Below are 18,258 nucleotides of genomic sequence, written 5' to 3'. Positions count from 1 at the left end.
GCGAGAGGCTGGGTACACGCTGAACTGATCGCAAGACAATCGCAGGGCACTTAGAAACAAACATTGCTAAAAAAAAAAATTTGATTTCAAAATACTCAAATTAAAATGCATTTTTGCGACAAACACAAGTAGCTAAATAAAACAATTAAATAAAAATTAAAAAATGAATTTTCATGGGTTTGAATTTGCCAAAAGGTAGCTAACAATTTGATGTAAACAGAATGTAAACAAGAATTTGGAGGTTAACATAATATTACCATTACCATCCGTTTCCAAATCGTGTAAGCGAAATATCACGTAATATTTTAGAAAAGACGTGTTGTTTTAAAAATATGAAGAAAAAAATTATTTCAATCAGTTTATTTGAAAGGCTCAAGAATAAGCATCTACAAAAAGAATCGCTGGTTGTTGGAGCCATGGGAAATGTAGTCCTTTAGAGACAACCGGATATGACGCCAAGCGTTACGTCTGGTCGCTGGGTGTCGTCTGCCCTTGTGCTCGGGTGGAGTTGGATGAATCAGTCGACGACCAACGGTCTTGAGGAAATGACTGAGCCTTTTGTAGTAGAATGCTAACTTTTCCTTGGCTGCTAGCTGCTTGTCATATTTAAGGATTCCTCTAGCCGAAGAGAAGAAGTGTTTGCGTGCCAACGTGTATCCGGACAAATAGTTTTCTTTTTCCTGATTAGCCTTAACATGTTAACATCGGTTCTTGCTAACGTTGACTGTGGAGAGAAGCTGTCTTAACTTGGGATAAATGGCTACCGAGCGTGTCATCAACTTGTGACTCTCTGTTTAGTCACTGTGGGCGAACAACTGAAAACTAGCACAGAAAGTGTTACAGTTATTGTTGCTATATACCACAGCAACGAAGCCGAACCAAGTAAAATTACAATTTAAACCTGCCGTTTTGTATTTGATAAAATGAAAGAGGCACAGTCGGATGTATTGGGATTTGTTCCCCAAAAAGACATCGTATATAACAAACTGCTGCCTTATGCGGATAGGCTCGATGACGAATCCAATGATCTTTTGAGTAAAATTAAGGGGAACTTGGCCCGGGCTGTTCAGTTTCGAGAAATATGGCCCGGTGTGCTGTTTTGGACGAGGAAGCTTTCCACGTAAGTATTAAAAAAAATGTCAACGTTATGGAACTGTGCTTTTAAAATCAAGACTGAGTTCAATTCATTGCACGTTAGTGACAACCAGCTGCTAACCTTTTCTTCTATTACGTCAATAAGTGCAGTTACGAAAGTTCTGCTAATATGTTGAGGTTGTTATCCAACTCTGAATTTATTTGCTATTGTGTATGTGAGTAGTTATTTGTCATTATGATCTTTTTGTCTTGTTTGCTTAATCTGTATAATCTGTCCGATGTTGTACGAGTTTAGAATAATTTGATTGCATTGCCATTATGATGTTAAAAGTATCAAGTTAGTTAACCAACACCCCATATAATAAAAACAAACTAATCTAAATCTTAAGTAATGTTAATGTACATTTGTGCTCCACAATTTCATTAACGCCTAAAAAAATTAATAATTGTGATGACTAGTCTACACTTGTTTCACCATGTTATTTGTGTACTTAGTGCTGAATCACTTGGTGGCATCTGTCAACATGAATGTGGATTACTTAAGAGTGCTGTTTCAATGTGTACTTTGTTGCTGCGCTGATTAATCCGTTTCTGTAGCCATGTTGGCGCATTGCTGTGTCCCAGAGTGAGGCACTACCGGCTCAGAGAGATGGAAACTTCACTATGGGGTTTGACCCAGATTCTGCTCAGTACTATTATGGCATACAAGTGGTGATACAACCATTTCAAAACAGTAAATTTCACACCTCCTCGGGCCTTTCCTGGGACTAAAAGACACCTTTATGAAACATGGCTATTTGTGAAATGTGTCATAATTTTCCTTATAAGGCACAAATGTGATACTGAAAGTCCTAAAAACAATACTTAAATGTTTTCCTCTCTGATGTAGGTACATACGACTATATGGACGAAAGTTTAGCAAAGAAGACCACGTGCTTTTCATCAAGTTGCTCTATGAGCTAGTTACCGTCCCTCGTCTCGAAGTCAGCATGATGCAAGGCCTGGCTCGTCTCCTCATCAACCTGCTCAAGTAAGAAGGAGCCACGGAGCCTGAAGCAGCAAAACTGTTTACATGTTAGCCTAACTCTGTGTCTTCTCCTTCTAAGGAAAAGAGAGCTTCTCTCAAGGGAGGACCTGGAATTGCCTTGGAGGCCTCTCTATGAACTGCACAACAGGATCCTTTTCTCTAAGACGGAGCATTTGGGCCTCAATTGGTTTCCCAAGTAGGCTTTTGTTCCTGTTACTGCTTATGCTATGATGAAACCTAAAACACTCTCCCAACTGATTTCTCCTTCTTTTTTGACACACTTGTTGCTATACCTCACTTGCTGTCTAGTGCTTGAATTATACAGTGAAACCTCGAAGTTTGAACACTGATTGAACTCTGATTTGTTCATATTGCAAAACAATTTTCCCATGAGAAATAATGCTACTTGAATTAACAGGGTCAAACTGTTGCCATCAGTAAATCTTTGTTAACTCTACAGCCAATGTTTTATTTACCGTAACATTTTAACATTCCCACCTAGGCCTGTCACAATAATTACTATATCGACTTATCGTTCGATAAATAAAATGGACACGATAGGTTTTCCGGACTCGATAAATTGTATTTGTTGTGGTGAGCCGGCGTGCGGATCACACAGAAAGCTGACAGAGTTGGATGGCTGTGTCATTAGCCGCTAGTGGGCTCATGAGATGCCAGCGGACTGGTACACGCTTGCCGGTGTTGGCTCTGTCCAGTACTCTAAAGCTTTGCTCCATGTGCAGCGTGTCGATTCACCCAATAGAGGCACTAAAATGGATGTTAACTGTTTGTTGTGTTCGCTAGCCCGCGAGCTAACGACCTGAACTGCGAGCTAGCGAGTTAAAGAGCTAAACAGCTTGCGCCACAGCAGCGAAGGCATTTAAAACATCAGCGCCTCTCCAAGTTGTGTGTGTTAGTCCCCAATTAACACAAACATGGAAAATTTAACTGTTCATTAAGCATAACCTCAGTGGCCCACGTTATTCAGCCAGTAGTTGACGACAGCGAACGTCAACGTATATTTAATTGACAGGTGAAGGGCTCCTTTTCAGTGGACCGAACACGCAGTAGCCAGGTATACATGGAGACTTTTTGTCATTCCGATTGAAATCATGACATGATCTATTCTGATCGGGTGTATACATGATGTGCACTACATTTAATCGGAACAGCCGTGTGACATGCGCACTTCGTTGTGAACGTCACGTCACTTATCAAGATGAAGGTCCGTTGTCTATTCAGCACAATATTTGGGATTGTTTTGATACGATTGATTTAAAAAAACAACACAAACGTTTGATTAAAAACAACTTATGAGTAGTTAAAAACCAGATCTCTGTCGCATAGGAGCTCCATCGGGCGCCGCCATATTTACGCTGTGCCTAAATAATGACGTCACAGTGCATTTCTGTCGAGACGAAGCATGCGCAGACAGCTTTTCCCAGCTCTATTCCAAGTACATGATGGAAATGTACTTCTGATTGGTGTGGCAAAAAGCATATTCCACCCCCCGTGAACCCGAATGAAATTTCGGGTTTGGCCTGTTTATTCAGATTGAGGTGTTTATATGGAGCATTTCCATTCAGTTTGGGCTTCCAAACCGATTGTAATTGGAATAGAAGGCTTCATGTAAACCAGGCTAGTCTTGCAGCTCTTTATTTCCGACCCAAGGGGATTCCATATCACAGAGTAAAGAAAAACAATTGATCGTGTACCGATCCAAAAACTAGTTTATTATCCTTGTCACGTGTCTTGTGATGTAGTAATGTAACTATCTGACAGCCAATAAAGTTTTATTTCAATCTTGTCGGTGAAAAAACGTTCGGCGATGTAGGACTTGTTTGTGGTGCCTCAGACAGACAACACGTAATGCCTGGATCAGACTACAAGACAAATTTGGTCTTTCACGATTGCACTATGTCAGACTACTGCAATAAAATCTTGTATTCCGATATCACCGCATCCCATCTTTTACCAAGACTGGGCTTTATCTTGTCCAATCAAACGCCACCGGATACACTCGTTACCATGGCGACCACAACAACAATAGATTGCGCAAATTTATTGTGTGAGGGCAAAAAATAATAAAATAAGGGAAAACGTGTGGTCGTCATCACCAATGCTTGGGAGAGGATGTTCATTCACGGATTGCTTGAGGTATATTCACGTACTTTTAATACGATACGGATCGCAAGCAGGCAACAAAACGTTCTGTAGCGTAGCAAGCTAGTGCTACCACTAACAGTTGTATGTAAACATGCCAGCGTTCTGTTGAATCATGCTCTAAAGTTTCGGTGTGTGTGAAGTCATTTAATTACAATAAATTTAATTACGCTAAGTTAGCACCCATTATTTCTGTCATGTTGTAATGTTGGTTTGACCTGACTGAAAACTTATGTCAGTGGCCAATCCTTGAATGCCCCCTAGTGGTCATTGTTTTATCCTTCGTCTAAAATGCTAGAGAATACTTTTGAAAATACTCAATATACAGTAAATGAACAAGTCATTTAAATACACATTGCTCCATCTTGTGATCGGATCGGTGATCGGTTATTGTTCTTTTAAACTCGGTGATCGGCCCCAAAAATCCAGATTTCTTAAAGCCTATTGTCACTAGATTGTGTCACTAGATCTGCTGATGGTTTGACCGCCCATGTTTTGTGTGACTTTTGTGGGATAATTTGAGAAAATATTTTGGATGCTTTAAAATTGTGCAACCTTAGTTTGGGGTGTTCTTATTTGGAGGCACCACTGTACTGTATGTACTTTTTTGTGTACATCTACTTAGAGTACATTCCCAAAAAGATGTCATGATATTTGACCTACCGTATTTTCACGACCATAAGACGCACCGTATTATTGGGCACAGGCATGGTAAAACATACGCTAGCTTAAAACATACAGTAGCATGCATGCACACTAAAACAATGTTTTTAAAAAGGCAGCGGGAGCAAAACTGAGTTCGGTTGTACTTTATTGAAGTATTTAACAATGTACTCATGTTATTATTTGATCAATCCTCATCCACAAATCCATCAAAGTCCTCATCTTCTGTATCCGAAATGAACAGCTGGGCAAGTTCTCCATCAAACACGCCAGGTTCCCTCTCGTCATTGTCAGAGTCAGTCTCATTGCCGGGGGGCTGTTCAGCAATGATGCCGGCTTTTACGAAAGCTCGAACACGTTAGCCCAAGCATCCACAAACCATTCACAAATTGTGGCGTAACTTTCCCGGCGCTGCCATCTAGTCTTAGTAAAGCTGTGTTCGCCATCTGTCATCCATCGCTCCCACGCTGCTCGCAACTTCACTTTGAACGCCCTGATTACACCGATGTCCAGCGGTTGGAGTTCCTTCGTCAAGCCTCCCGGAATGATGCCAAGCTCCGAGTTATTGCACTCAGTCGAATGGTGACTGTAGAGACACTTCTCCCGGCTGTTCTTTACTCATTAATCCATTGTTGGAAGACCAACTCGGGCCACCTTGCCTCGTTTCCGCGGAAACTCAGCTTCGTCTACTTGACTTGGCGAAGCTCGTTTTTCTGCTTCTTCCACTTGCAAACCATGGATTCGTTGATCTTGAATTCTCTCGCGGCTGCTCGATTCCCATGTTCCTCCGCGTAACTGATACTTTCAGTTTAAACTGTGCTACATAAGCGTGTGTCTTCGTAGGTGCCATTTTCCGGGGTCCTTAGCCGAACTGATGTTGTTTTGCACAATGCACATACCGGTGCTATATACCTACTGGGGGCGTGCCTTTAGCGTCCTATGTCACGCGCACCCTTACCCCTTTAACGGCCGCATGCTGTCCTCAGCCACGTCCACTTTTCCTCTATATAAGCAGCGTGTCGGCAGGAAATGCTCCCAGTCAGTCAAGCGGAGCGCTCATTACACAACAACATTTATAGATTTCGGAACTCGGTGCACACATAAGGCGCATCGCATTATAAGGCACCCCGTGTCCATTTTGGAGAAAATGTAAGACTTTTAAGTGCGCCTTATGGTCGTGAAAATACGGTACTCTAAATTACACCACACAGCTGTACACAATTCAATTTATTAACTCAGTTTATCAAAAACTGGTGCAAACTTTATTGCTCACTCAAACAGATGTACAAGCTGATCTCCTAAACGGCGCACTCATGATTGTGCAATGTCTATCAAACGGGCAATATTATTAGCGCAATACATTTTGTCCGTCCTGGTAGTGTATGCAAATAGATTAATTTAGCACACGCAATGTGATTTATCAAACTTCAGACGAAGTGCATTTGCTGTTTTTGTGTATTTAAATTGCGCGTCTGAAAGGCAGGTGAAAACTAGCAAGCACAGTTGTGCCAGTGTAGTGCAGGCGAAATGAGAGGCAGCAAGGAGAAGATTTGTGCTTGTGTTCACATTTTTGAACGGCCAGAAACAAAAAAAATATTACGACTTTGTCTTTTGTGCAATTAATTTTTGGAGCTTCTGAATGAGACGCCTGACTTGGAGCCAGTCACAAGAAGGAGTCATGCCATATTACCTATGATAAAAATACTTTCACCTGTGCATTTCCTTACGTCTGGGTCATTTTAGCACACTGTGACAATTGGTGCTGGCCTCTCCAAGAGCAATTTGTTGGGTGTGGTGTCCCAAGTTTTAAATGCAATGTTACGCAAGTTGGGCAGATATAGTACATTCAATTGACACGCACTCGAGGCGAGTTAAATCAAATAAAACATGGCTTTTATATGGTTGCTGGCTTCCTGCAGAATTATTGGAGTGATGGATTTATTTTCTGTAAATTATGTTTGTTGGACTCTCCTTGTTTCACTTCCAACTTAGTCACTTCAAACTTAATTTTGCACTTACGGAGCTCTCACACATGTTCCATGGTGAAAACCATTAGAGCTACCTAAAGCGCAAAACCCTCTTTTAAATACAGCTGTGTCCACCACTTTTACACCTGTTGCCAACTGCATGCAATCTGTTGGAGTGAGTGATAAACAAATTTAGCGTCTGCTGTTTGAGATCTTAGTAAATCAGGGCTATGGAACCATAAAACAATATTTTGACTTGTTTTGTGTGGACAAGTGGACTTACTGTACCGTACCAGTATTTTAACTCCTTTCACACTGCCTTACATTTTTTATGCAACTTTTGAGAGGCATTTAAATGGTGCTCATCCACTGTGTTCTTAAAGCAAGCAGTGCAAGGTGCTCTTGTATGGTGCTATGCGAACATATGTTTATAATGCTTTGCAAGCATAGCTGTATTGTTACAGCTGATGTGAACAAGCTGCTTTGGCTGACAGCCAGCTCACCTTTTTCAAAACAACACAAATGCCACAATATAGCTGTGTCATATGTTCATATTCTGCATGATTGACACTTTGCCTGGTGCTGAATGTGTTCTTTATGCCTTTGTCCCCTTTCACATTCAGTTCTCCATGGCCCCGATCATCCTCTAAACTCGTTATGATAAAATTGGTTCAGAGGTGGTAAGGACAACATCGCTCTTCTTTGTGTTTTCCTTTTGAATTCATCCTTTGAGAGACCCACGTCTTCCGACATTGCATGTGAAAACTGGAGAGCCCATATGCAGCTTGGGATCAGAAGACAAATCAATGTTAACATTTCACTTATATTAGAGCCTGTTGCACTGCAGCTAACAATGCCCCCCCCCCACACACACTTAACCACTGTCCTTTTGAGAGGTCATTCTAAAAATGCCCACATAGAAATGATAATGAGAGCTTGTACTATATGGACTGTATTATCATACTAGTAAAACAAAAACACTACACTGTAGTTCCAGTCTAGTCATGGAGTAATAGAAACTCCTGTAACGTTTCTTCCCGTCCTAGAATGTGTCTGGGGAAATGTGCAGGTTCATTCCTAACATACTCGGGAACAAGGATCTCAGTCTTTGAGTGTCTAGGTGCTTTAAATTGGCATCTTATGATTGGCTCTTGATTGACGGTTTTGTGACGCATGTATCTATTTATTTTGTGAGCTTAAAGTGTTATACATTGACATTTTGGGTTGACGACTTTCACTCCTGATTTGACATGGAACCACTACTATAATCCAAGTGTGTGAGATCTAAAAAGCATCAAGAGAAGGATGCCGACATGTGCAGTTGGTGATTGGGTTCAGCAGGCCTTTTACAACTAGGCATGGCTTCAGTCTGCATGTGAGCACAGATAGGTGGGATTGTGGGCGAGGCGCACCAAAGCTCTGGTTATATTAGTCCAGAGCTTTCAACACTCGTATTCTGATTTAAAATTTAATGCCAACGTTATCATGCCAGGAATGTGAAAGTGAAAGTTATTAACGCAATTGCAGCACAATCTCTTACAAATAAGTGACGTTTCTTTGTGTGTGTTAAAATTGTCAGTCACAATTTGTATAACTCATACTGTTAATACATCCTCAAACCTATACACCAGGAACGTGTGAAAAGGCTTCTGTATGCATGGGGTCCGATTCAAACCACATTGCTGTGAAGGAATTGCTGTGTTTTTACATAGGATTCTGCAATTTGGACATAACCATGATGCTTTTCTGTGTTTTTATTATTACAGCTCTGTGGAAGGTGTGTTGAAGACACTTGTGAAAAGCTGCAGGCCGTAAGTACAACTTGTTTTCCTTATCCATGCAGTCATTTCCATAAATATATCAAAAAGGACAATGGGGTTATTGTAAAATCAAAAGGTTGCTAAATCTGAACATTTTTTTTTCTTTTCTATCTTGATAAGAGGTGTGTTAACCATTTTGGTAATTTAAACAAGTCATATACTTTTGAATTGAAATGATTCTTAAAATAAGATCCTGTATCTTAAAACAAGTCTTTTTGTCCTGCTGAAAATTTAGAAAAAAGTTTAAACTGTCTTAAAATAAGTACAGTAAAATGTTTTTACTAGAAAAAAGATAAATTCACTATTAAGATTTTGTATTATTGCAATGCACTATAGAATCCGAATGTTTCCCAGAAAATCAATCAAGAAAGAGTGAACTTATGTAAAACTTGTAATAAATGCTGTCTTAAAATAATTACAGTAAAATGTTTTTACTAGAAAAAAGATAAATTCACTATTAAGATTTTGTGTTATTGCAATGCACTATAGAATCCGAATGTTTCCCAGAAAATCAATCAAGAGAGTGAATTTATGTAAAACTTGTAATAAATTAAATTGTCACTTCAGGGATTCAAATTAATGTAATAAATAGAATGAGTACTTCCTTTAATGCACTGGCATATTGTGGACTCTGTATTTACAGAAGATGAGCATTATGATTCTGGTGTCCATAAATAAGATGGCCCTTGACGTTGACCACCATGTTTTCTTGTGCATGCATCTTAGGCGAGCCCTAGAATGTCCCTCACTTCGCACTTAGTCAGATAATCCTATTATCTTGTCTAATTCTGTTTTGTGTGAGAGTTTTTTCTGTCACTGGGACGAGAGAGTGTAATTTGTGGTCAGCTGGCAAATCATCAGGGCCAAGTGGCTTTTGGCTGCAAGCAGCAGTGGCCGTAGTTCCCCAAAGGAGGCTAGGGACCTGACATAAACCGCCGAGTTTACACACGCATAATGAACCATAGAAATCCCCCAGTGGGATTATGGGTCCATTCGAACCACTGGATTGATGCTCACAACCAGAATATGCCAGGTGTGTGACTTATCATCTCCCCCCTGCTGAACATACATTTCAGTGCTGCTGGGGCCTGTTTACTGCAATCGCTTGTCAATACAGTATACCCTTTCTTAGAAACATGGAATGTAGTTTGTATAAAGATAAGGATTTTGTTGTTTACAGTTATATAGCTGCATCGTCGGAGATATTCCAGAAGGTGTGTGAGAATGTGATCTTTTGCACATCTATTTGAGCCTTGTCCATATTTGAGAGGCCTCTCTAAGATGTTCTGTTGCTTTTGATACTTAATGTGATATGAATGACTTTAATGCGATATCCTTTCATACAGATATTTTCCAGAGTCTGCAACCCAGGAGATGCTGGATGAGTGGAGACCCCTATTTTGTCCATTTGACGTCACCATGCAGACAGCAATCTGCTACTTTGAACTCTTTCTACCCACAACTCTACCACCGGAGCTGCATCATAAGGGCTTCAAGTAAGAGTGGCTTGACCCATATAAGTTGGTTTATTTAGTGGGTTTGTAAACTTGGTCACATTCCACCCAGTTAGGTGTCTTTTTGCACATAAATACCAAAATGTGTCACAGCAAACTACTATTATTCACACTACACTCTTATTTTGCCAAAGGATCTAAACAGGAACGTTTTATATACAGTGTAGTGAAACAACACTATGAAACAAAACATGGAACGATGATACGTACTGTATATATAGGCACACCACTAGACTACACCGTAGGTGCTCACAAATCTTAAAATTGCTTAATGAGGAAGACTCTTAACGTCCATAAAATCTAAAATGCGGGGGCGATAGTTTTTTAGTATTTTCAGGGGTTGAAGTGGGCATGAGTATAGCTGTTCACATAAATTTTGGTGACCATTGTTCGGAGTTTTGTGAGATTAAGCAACGTTAAGATTTTTACGCTTACATTTTAGTCCAAGGAGTGTTTTACCTGTCCCCGTAGCGTCTTGCCCTCCGTTCTGCTACAATCTCCTTCTCTATCTCCTCCTCCTTCTCCGCCACTTTCCCACATCCTGAAGCTCTTGCATATGCTTTATCTTGGAGGATTTTCTTTCGATTTCCTCCACAATCTCACGTTCGATTCATTTAAATTGAACTGCCGTGCTGCTTCACGGTTTCCTACGCCATCTGTAGCAGTGATTACTTTCTTTTTAAAAACGGCTGCGTAACAAGCTCTTTTAGTTGACATTTTTTATTTATGGTATAAGGTATACCAAACTCATGGGTGAGCGTTTCTGCTGTCTAATGCCGTAGCAACATATATGACATAACAATATCAATATGGCGGGAAACGAAAATTTTGCAAAGCAAATTTATTTATATAGCGCATTTCATACACAATGTGCTTTACATGATTAAAAGCATTGAAAAACAACAACAACAAAAAAACAGCTTATACACTTATATAACAGCTTATTTACCGTAATATATTTATATATATAAAATTTGTAACATTAGACATTATGTATCATATTGGAATGAAAGTACACTTATTTCACAACCCCAGGTACAGGCATACGTTTATACAATGTGAAATAATTTTTTTCATTTTCCTTATACCTATGTATGATACGCTCTAACGACTTAACTTTTTTCAGGGGAAAAAATGTGCCTTATACTGTACATGACAATTTGCTGTAGATTAGGCATTTATTCAAATGTTTTGCAGTAGAGTGCCACATGAATTTATGGACCAAATTGATTTTCTGACAGGTTGTGGTTTGAAGAGTTGATCAACTTGTGGGTATCGGTGCAGAATCTTCCAAGCTGGGAACTGGTGAGGACAGTAAAAATATGTTTTCATGACCTGCTGTAATATTATCACTGTTTTGCTCACTTTGTAGAATCTGGTGAATCTCTTTGCTCGCTTGGCCAATGACAACATCGGCTACGTTGACTGGGATCCTTATATTCCCAAGGTGCCTTCTAATTGATTAGTTACATCACAGCATATTACATGCTTTACATATTTCAGGGTTTGTGCATGTGTTCCTGTGCAGCATGACTATTGTGTTTATGGCTCAATGTGTGTGTTCCACAACCACCGCTGCTTGTTAGAAACAAACTATCATGTTTCTGAGTTGATCCTGTTGGTCATAGATACAAAAACATCAACATGTAATAAAAATAAACATTTCCTTTTAATAAAACACTTGCAAATATTTTTTATTTGTCTTAATACGTTAACTTTACTGTTACCACATTACAGATTTTCACAAGAGTCCTGAGGAGTTTGAATCTTCCCGTGGGGACCAGCCAGATGATGTTCCCGCGATACTTAACCAATGCCTACGACATCGGCCATGCGGTGCTTTGGATATCGTCACTTCTGGTTTGTCCTTTGTTCAGGCATTCTGGTCACCCCAGTCAACATACCCAAAATAAAAGACAGTGTGACAACCAATTACTGTTAATTTCAGGGTGGACCAAGTAAACAAACTCAAGCACAGCTCACTGGCCTTTTCAACAGCATCACATCTTTCTTCCACCCATCAAACCACGGTCGCTGGTTGGTCAGTTCCTTTTTTTGTTTTTGTTTTGCTTCCCTTCAATGACTGTGAATATGAATAATCTATTGTGGCATTTAAGATGGCAAGTCTATTGCATTCCTATAAATTATAGTTTTTTTTCAGCGACACTGTGCACTCAGGGATTGTTTGATCAACTTCCAGTCTTTGGTACACATCTTGATAATTCTGGCTATGATTCTTTCCAACTCACGTCAGCAATACGAACAGCATCAGAGGGGCTAACACATTTGTCATTGCTTCCTGAATCCCATTGGCTCTCTTGGTTTGCATGTCTAGTCCAGAAATAACAAGAAAACACGTGAGTGAGATTGTTGCAATAGTATTAAATATCCCCAGGAGCAGGCACACATGCCATTCTGTTTGAGGAAGCCCCTCTTCCCCATTTGACATGAGACGAGCAGCCATGTGCAACTTTTATTTATAGAGAAGGCATGAGTTGAACAGGCACAGTGGAACAGTGTGGCAGCATTTTGCAACAAGGTTCTTGGGTTCAAACGCTACCCTGGCTGGTACATTTCTTTCAGTATGCAGTTTGTTTTCCTGCTTTTATCTTTAAAAATATTGTTTGTTTTCCTGCTTTTATCTTTAAAAGTAACACATCATTAACACTTTTGTTCAAATGACTTTAAAATGCCACAAAGACAATAAACCACATTGCTATTTTTTCATTGGGAAAACATTGAAGTTGACAAAGTTGTAATTTTGCTATTGCTGTAATAATATCACTGCAATATTTTATATAGTATCAAAAATATCGCAAAATGTCTTCCATTATATGAGCCCATCTCTCCAACTCATAGTAGTCGTGCAATACTTAGTAAATGAGAAGTGATTGAAGTGGCCTTGAAAAAAGTCTTGCATTTGGATTACTTAAACCAACAGATAACGTGTAACATTTCTCTGTGCGCTCCCATGCAGATGAAACTCATGAAGTTGCTGCAGCGTCTTCCTGCCAGTGTTGTTCGACGGCTGCATCGAGAGCGCTACAGAAAGCCTTCATGGTTAACGCCGATCCCTGACAATTATAAGCTCACTGAGGACGATATCACAGACTTTGTAGAGAGTATGATGCAGCCAGTACTGCTGGCCATGTTCAGCAAAACAGGCAGTCTCGATGCTGCTCAGGCTCTCCAGAACCTTGCACTGATGAGGCCTGAGTTGGTCATTCCTCCGGTTCTGGAGAGGTACTTTTAGTTATATATATTTCATGACCAAAGTTCTGCATTTTTTTTCTAGATTTTCGCTTTCATCCAGAAACAAGGAGACTCTTTGGAATGTACACCAAGGCCTTATTGTTGTCTTTTCTTTAGAACATACCCAGCACTGGAAACTCTAACAGAGCCCCACCAGCTGACAGCCACACTAAGCTGCATGATCGGTGTCGCGCGGAGCCTAGTGTCTGGTGGAAAGCACCTTCCTGAGGGGCCCACTCACATGTTGCCCCTACTCATGAGGGCCCTGCCTGGAGTTGATCCAAATGACTTCAGCAAGAGCATGGTGGGATCATTTTCCAGTACTCTTAAATTGTTTCTGGCATTATAAATGAATAAATATCCAAATGTTGCTCTCCATACAGATCACTTTCCAGTTTATTGCTACATTTGTGACTCTTGTGCCTTTGGTGGACTGTTCATCTGTTCTACATGAAAGAACAGACTTGACAGAGGTGAATCGCTGTTCACTCAATTCTCTCAATTTGTATAATGTAAATTAAGCATGCAAATTGATTTGTTTTAAACTTTGCCTAACATTTAAGGTGGAAAAGGAAATGTGCTCAGCCTCTGCAGAATTTGAAGACTTTGTGCTCCAGTTTATGGACAGGTATGCTGAAGAATGATGATCATATTTAAATTGCGTAAGTAGTGGTGTCACAATAGCAAAATTCTGGCTTCGATACTTTATCTATGAGGTACCTCGATAGTGGTGCTGAAACGATACCACGGCAAAATTCTAAAACATCAGTAAAAGCAGTGGAATAAAAACGGACAAAACTTCAAATACATTTATTTATTTTCATTAATTCAAATGAAAATAATTTAAAAAAGTAATGTAATAAAGGAATTGGCCCATTTTTAAGTCATTTTCGAAACAATAATTAGATCAATAAATGCCTTATCATATGTATTATGTGTATGTATATCTATAAAATTGCATATCTCCATACAGTATATGTATGGCATGTACAGTAATGAAAAACAATTGTTAGCCTATCCAGGTTTCTTAAATTTCTTATTCATTTTAATGCCAGGTACCACTAAAGATATATTACCTGAATATTATTTTGGTTATCAAGAAAACCATGAAAATTGGTTCGATAGCAGCTCTTAAACTCTCATAAGTTATTTTCCTTGTCATTTGTCCAGGGCCATGTACCTTTAGTTGCACCAGGCGTTAACAATGAACAAGAATGTAAAGAAACAAGAGTGGTGTATTTTTTTCCTCCCATGACTATATTAATCAATGTATATTATTTACGTATACTTCACTTATACATGATATAAGCTTTTAGTATGCAGTATTCTTGTTTCACTGCATTTGATTTCTTCCATTGTAAACAACACATTTGTACCCACTCACTGGGTGCTGTTGTTGCTGTTCATTTGTATACGGAGGCACGACACTCAAAACAGTGGACCTTTTTGCTCCACTTAGATATTAAGTGGGGAAAAAAGTGGGTTACCCTTTTGCATTCGAGTGGATTTTTTTTTTCTTCTCAACTCTCCAATTTTCAAATCGCTCTTGTAATGCGTGCTAACGCATGTTAATGGTACAAGATACTTTTATTGTCAATTCTTCAACAGAGGATTGAAATTACGGTACTCGAAGGGCCCGCGGTGCTACAAAAGACTACAAATAATATCAATATAAAAGCTACATAAACTATAGTATATACAGTATAAAAAGTATGAATTGAATGTGCATATATCAAAGATCAGGTGACGTGTGGTACATAGTCAAGGTCAGAGAACCAAGGCAAATAAGACATTTGTAAATTAGATGACAAAACCCCAATGCTGCTAAAATGATTGGTGCGACCCTGTGTGTGTGTGTGTGTGTGTGTGTGTGTGTGTGTGTGTGTGTTTGTGTGTGTGTGTGTGTGTGTGTGTGTGTGTGTGCGTGCGTGCGTGCGTGCGTGCGTGCGCATCTACATGTTTGCGGGGCGTCGAGTTCAGGTGAGAAGAGGAGGTAGAGGGAGCAGAGAGTTCAGATTCCTCATAGCCCGATGAATAAAACTGTCTTGGACTCGGCTGTGTGACGGATGGGTGGCATCGCCCGCTATGCGGAGGGCTTTGCGGGTGCTGTAAATGTCCTGCAGGGAGGGAAGAGAGGTTCCGATGATCTTCTCACCTGCCCTCACTATGCGATGGAGAGTCTTGCGGCAGGATGCGGTGCAGGCTCTGTACCACACAGTGATGCAGTTGGTCAAGATGCTCTCTATGGTCCCTCTGTAGAACCGTTGACGTTCAGGGGAGTATGCTGGGAGTGCGCTCTCCTAATGTCCACAAAAATCTCCAAGGTTGTTTTTCCACGTTCAGGGAGAGATTGTTGCTAACGTGTGCAAAGATATCTTAGCTCTTAGAGCTAAGAGCGGTTGGTAGCGAATAGTTCCAAATGGTGCTACATTCATCTTGTTTCTCCATGAGGAAGTTGAGTCTGCACTCTGCAGCAGCTCGGCTCCTTGTGATTTGCTCCTCCCGCTGGCTCACGCATAATCGCACAGATGCACGCACAAACACACTGAGACACACAAAACCCTTCCTCCACACTTAAAGGGATTTCTCTAACTTCTCGGCAGACAGGCAGTCATTGGCTGACCGTCAGTTTTTTGTGTAATGGCCTTTAAGACACAATTGGAGCACTGCCGTGTTTTTTTAAATACCAGTACATTAAAAACTGGTAGCGTGATATCTTGGTGCAACACTCGTAGCTAGTAATGTGTGATGACTGTGACATTGCTACATTCTTCAACTGAAAAGTAGCTAACAATATTTAAAATATCCATCCATCCATTTTCTGAGCCGCTTCTCCTCACTAGGGTCGCGGGCGCGCTGGAGCCTATCGCAGCAATCATCGGGCAGGAGGTGGGGTACACCCTGAACTGGTTGCCAGCCAATCGCAGAGCACATACAAAAAACAACCATTCGCGCTCATATTCACACCTATGGGCAATTTAGAGACTTCAATTAACCTACCATGCATGTTTTTGAGATGTGGGAGGAAACCGGAGTGCCCGGAGAAAACCCACGCAGGCACGGGGAGAACATGCAAACTCCACACAGGCGGGGCCGGGGATTGAACCCCGGTCCTCAGAACTGTGAGGCAGACGCTCTAACCAGTCGTCCTCCGTGCCGCTATTTAAAATATGCTAAACATTAATGTTGCATAACATATATTTGTACAACACTAATGTACATTTTGCCCGATTGTTTTCACTGTTAAATAATTAAAAAATCAGAAAACTGATAGATCTATTGTTGCTTTTGTTGTATTATTTTTAGTTTGCTGTTACACAACCAGAAATACAGTAAAGAGCAAAGATTTACATGTATTTTGCTTCTCTGAGCAAGCTGCTTTATTCTACCATTACAAAGGGGTATTTGCTTGTTTGATAATATCTGCAGGTGCTTTGCCCTAATCGACAGCAGCACTCGAGAGCAAACACGTGAGGAAACAGAAACTGAGAAAATGACCCATTTGGAGAGTTTGGTGGAACTCGGCTTATCTTCTACCTTCAGCACTATCCTTACTCAGTGCTCCTTGGACATCTTCAAGGTCAACATTGAAGAACATTTAAATGTTTAAAAAAGGATTTCACATTTAATTATGAATACGATCATGTTTGTGGTTGTAACAGGTGGCCCTGGAAAAGGTTTTTAACTTTGCAACCACCAACATTTTTGAGACTCATGTAGCTGGAAGGATGGTGGCGGATATGTGCCGGGCTGCTGCCAAGGTAACTTTTTTTTTTATTTTTTTTATACAAATAGTGGCCTCCTTTCATCAACTTCAACAAATATGTGCCACACCTAAATTAGATCCTTTATAATCTTGTTCCCTTTACTATGACTGATATCCCCCAAATAATGCCATACTTCTAATAGACTCCTTGTACTCTGTGCAGTTGAATAATTGAGCGCCATTCTTATTGCTCACTGTCCACTGTTCTTGTTCTTTCAGTGTCACCCTGCAGAGTCTCTTAAGATGTTTGTGCCTCACTGCTGCAGTCAAATACACCAAATTGCTTCTCGTAAGTGAACTGTTGGCCAAAAAAGAAGTTTCTGTCAGTGTATTTGACTAATTTAGGTCCTTATTACTCCCTGATATACACTTTGATTTTATTAAAACAGATGAAGAAGTATTACATGAAGAGGAACTTGACAAGGAGTTTTTATGGAATCTCCAGCTACTGTCAGAGGTGAGGCAAACTAATTTTCTGGTCTCACAGCTATGCAGTTTTTTATTTATTTTTTTTTTTTTTTTTTAATATATATTTTTTAAATTCCTTACTTCAGCACCATTGCGTCTTTTTGCCATGTGCCCCGCAGGTTACTCGAGTGGATGGTCACAAGCTCCTGCCCTATTCCTCTGACTTGGCCCAGATTTTGCAGTTGACCCTCCACCTCAAGTGTAAGCAGGGCTATATCCTAGCATGCAACCTACTGCATCACATCCTCCGCTCTACTGCCCTCATATATCCTACTGAGTATTGCAGTGTGCCAAGTGGCTTCTGCCAACCAATCACAGAGTACCTACCCATCAAGGTGAATACGCTTTACTTAAACAATTACATGTATATACTTTATTGTGTCACTGGAAAAATGAGTGCAGCCCTTTTTTCTGTAAGTGGAGAAGCGAAATGACTTTCTGCAGTTTGCCCGAGTTGGATTAATCATCATCTCCCCACTGTATAAAAGTCAATATTTTGATTCCTGTTTGACCAGTCTTCAGG

General features: G+C 40.2%; 1 protein-coding gene across 1 annotated transcript in view; it reads left to right on the top strand.

Annotated features, from left to right (window-relative positions):
* Positions 1-479: 479 nt before the first annotated feature.
* Positions 480-18,258, top strand: part of psme4a (proteasome activator subunit 4a) — a 30,858-nt gene continuing 13,079 nt past the window's right edge. The window contains 18 exon segments of the mRNA XM_061789396.1: positions 480-1,120; positions 1,985-2,125; positions 2,202-2,318; positions 8,682-8,726; positions 10,082-10,231; positions 11,491-11,554; positions 11,622-11,696; positions 11,987-12,109; positions 12,198-12,290; positions 13,227-13,492; positions 13,619-13,805; positions 13,885-13,974; positions 14,065-14,129; positions 16,931-17,081; positions 17,164-17,262; positions 17,487-17,556; positions 17,657-17,724; positions 17,855-18,070. Of these exon segments, the coding sequence (XP_061645380.1) occupies positions 924-1,120; positions 1,985-2,125; positions 2,202-2,318; positions 8,682-8,726; positions 10,082-10,231; positions 11,491-11,554; positions 11,622-11,696; positions 11,987-12,109; positions 12,198-12,290; positions 13,227-13,492; positions 13,619-13,805; positions 13,885-13,974; positions 14,065-14,129; positions 16,931-17,081; positions 17,164-17,262; positions 17,487-17,556; positions 17,657-17,724; positions 17,855-18,070 (2,217 nt within the window). The 5' untranslated portion in view covers positions 480-923.

Source organism: Phyllopteryx taeniolatus, chromosome 11, assembly GCF_024500385.1.
Source record: "Phyllopteryx taeniolatus isolate TA_2022b chromosome 11, UOR_Ptae_1.2, whole genome shotgun sequence".
NCBI lineage: Eukaryota > Metazoa > Chordata > Actinopteri > Syngnathiformes > Syngnathidae > Phyllopteryx > Phyllopteryx taeniolatus.
Note: the sequence above shows the minus strand (reverse complement) of the source record. Positions and strands in the feature narration are given on the sequence as shown.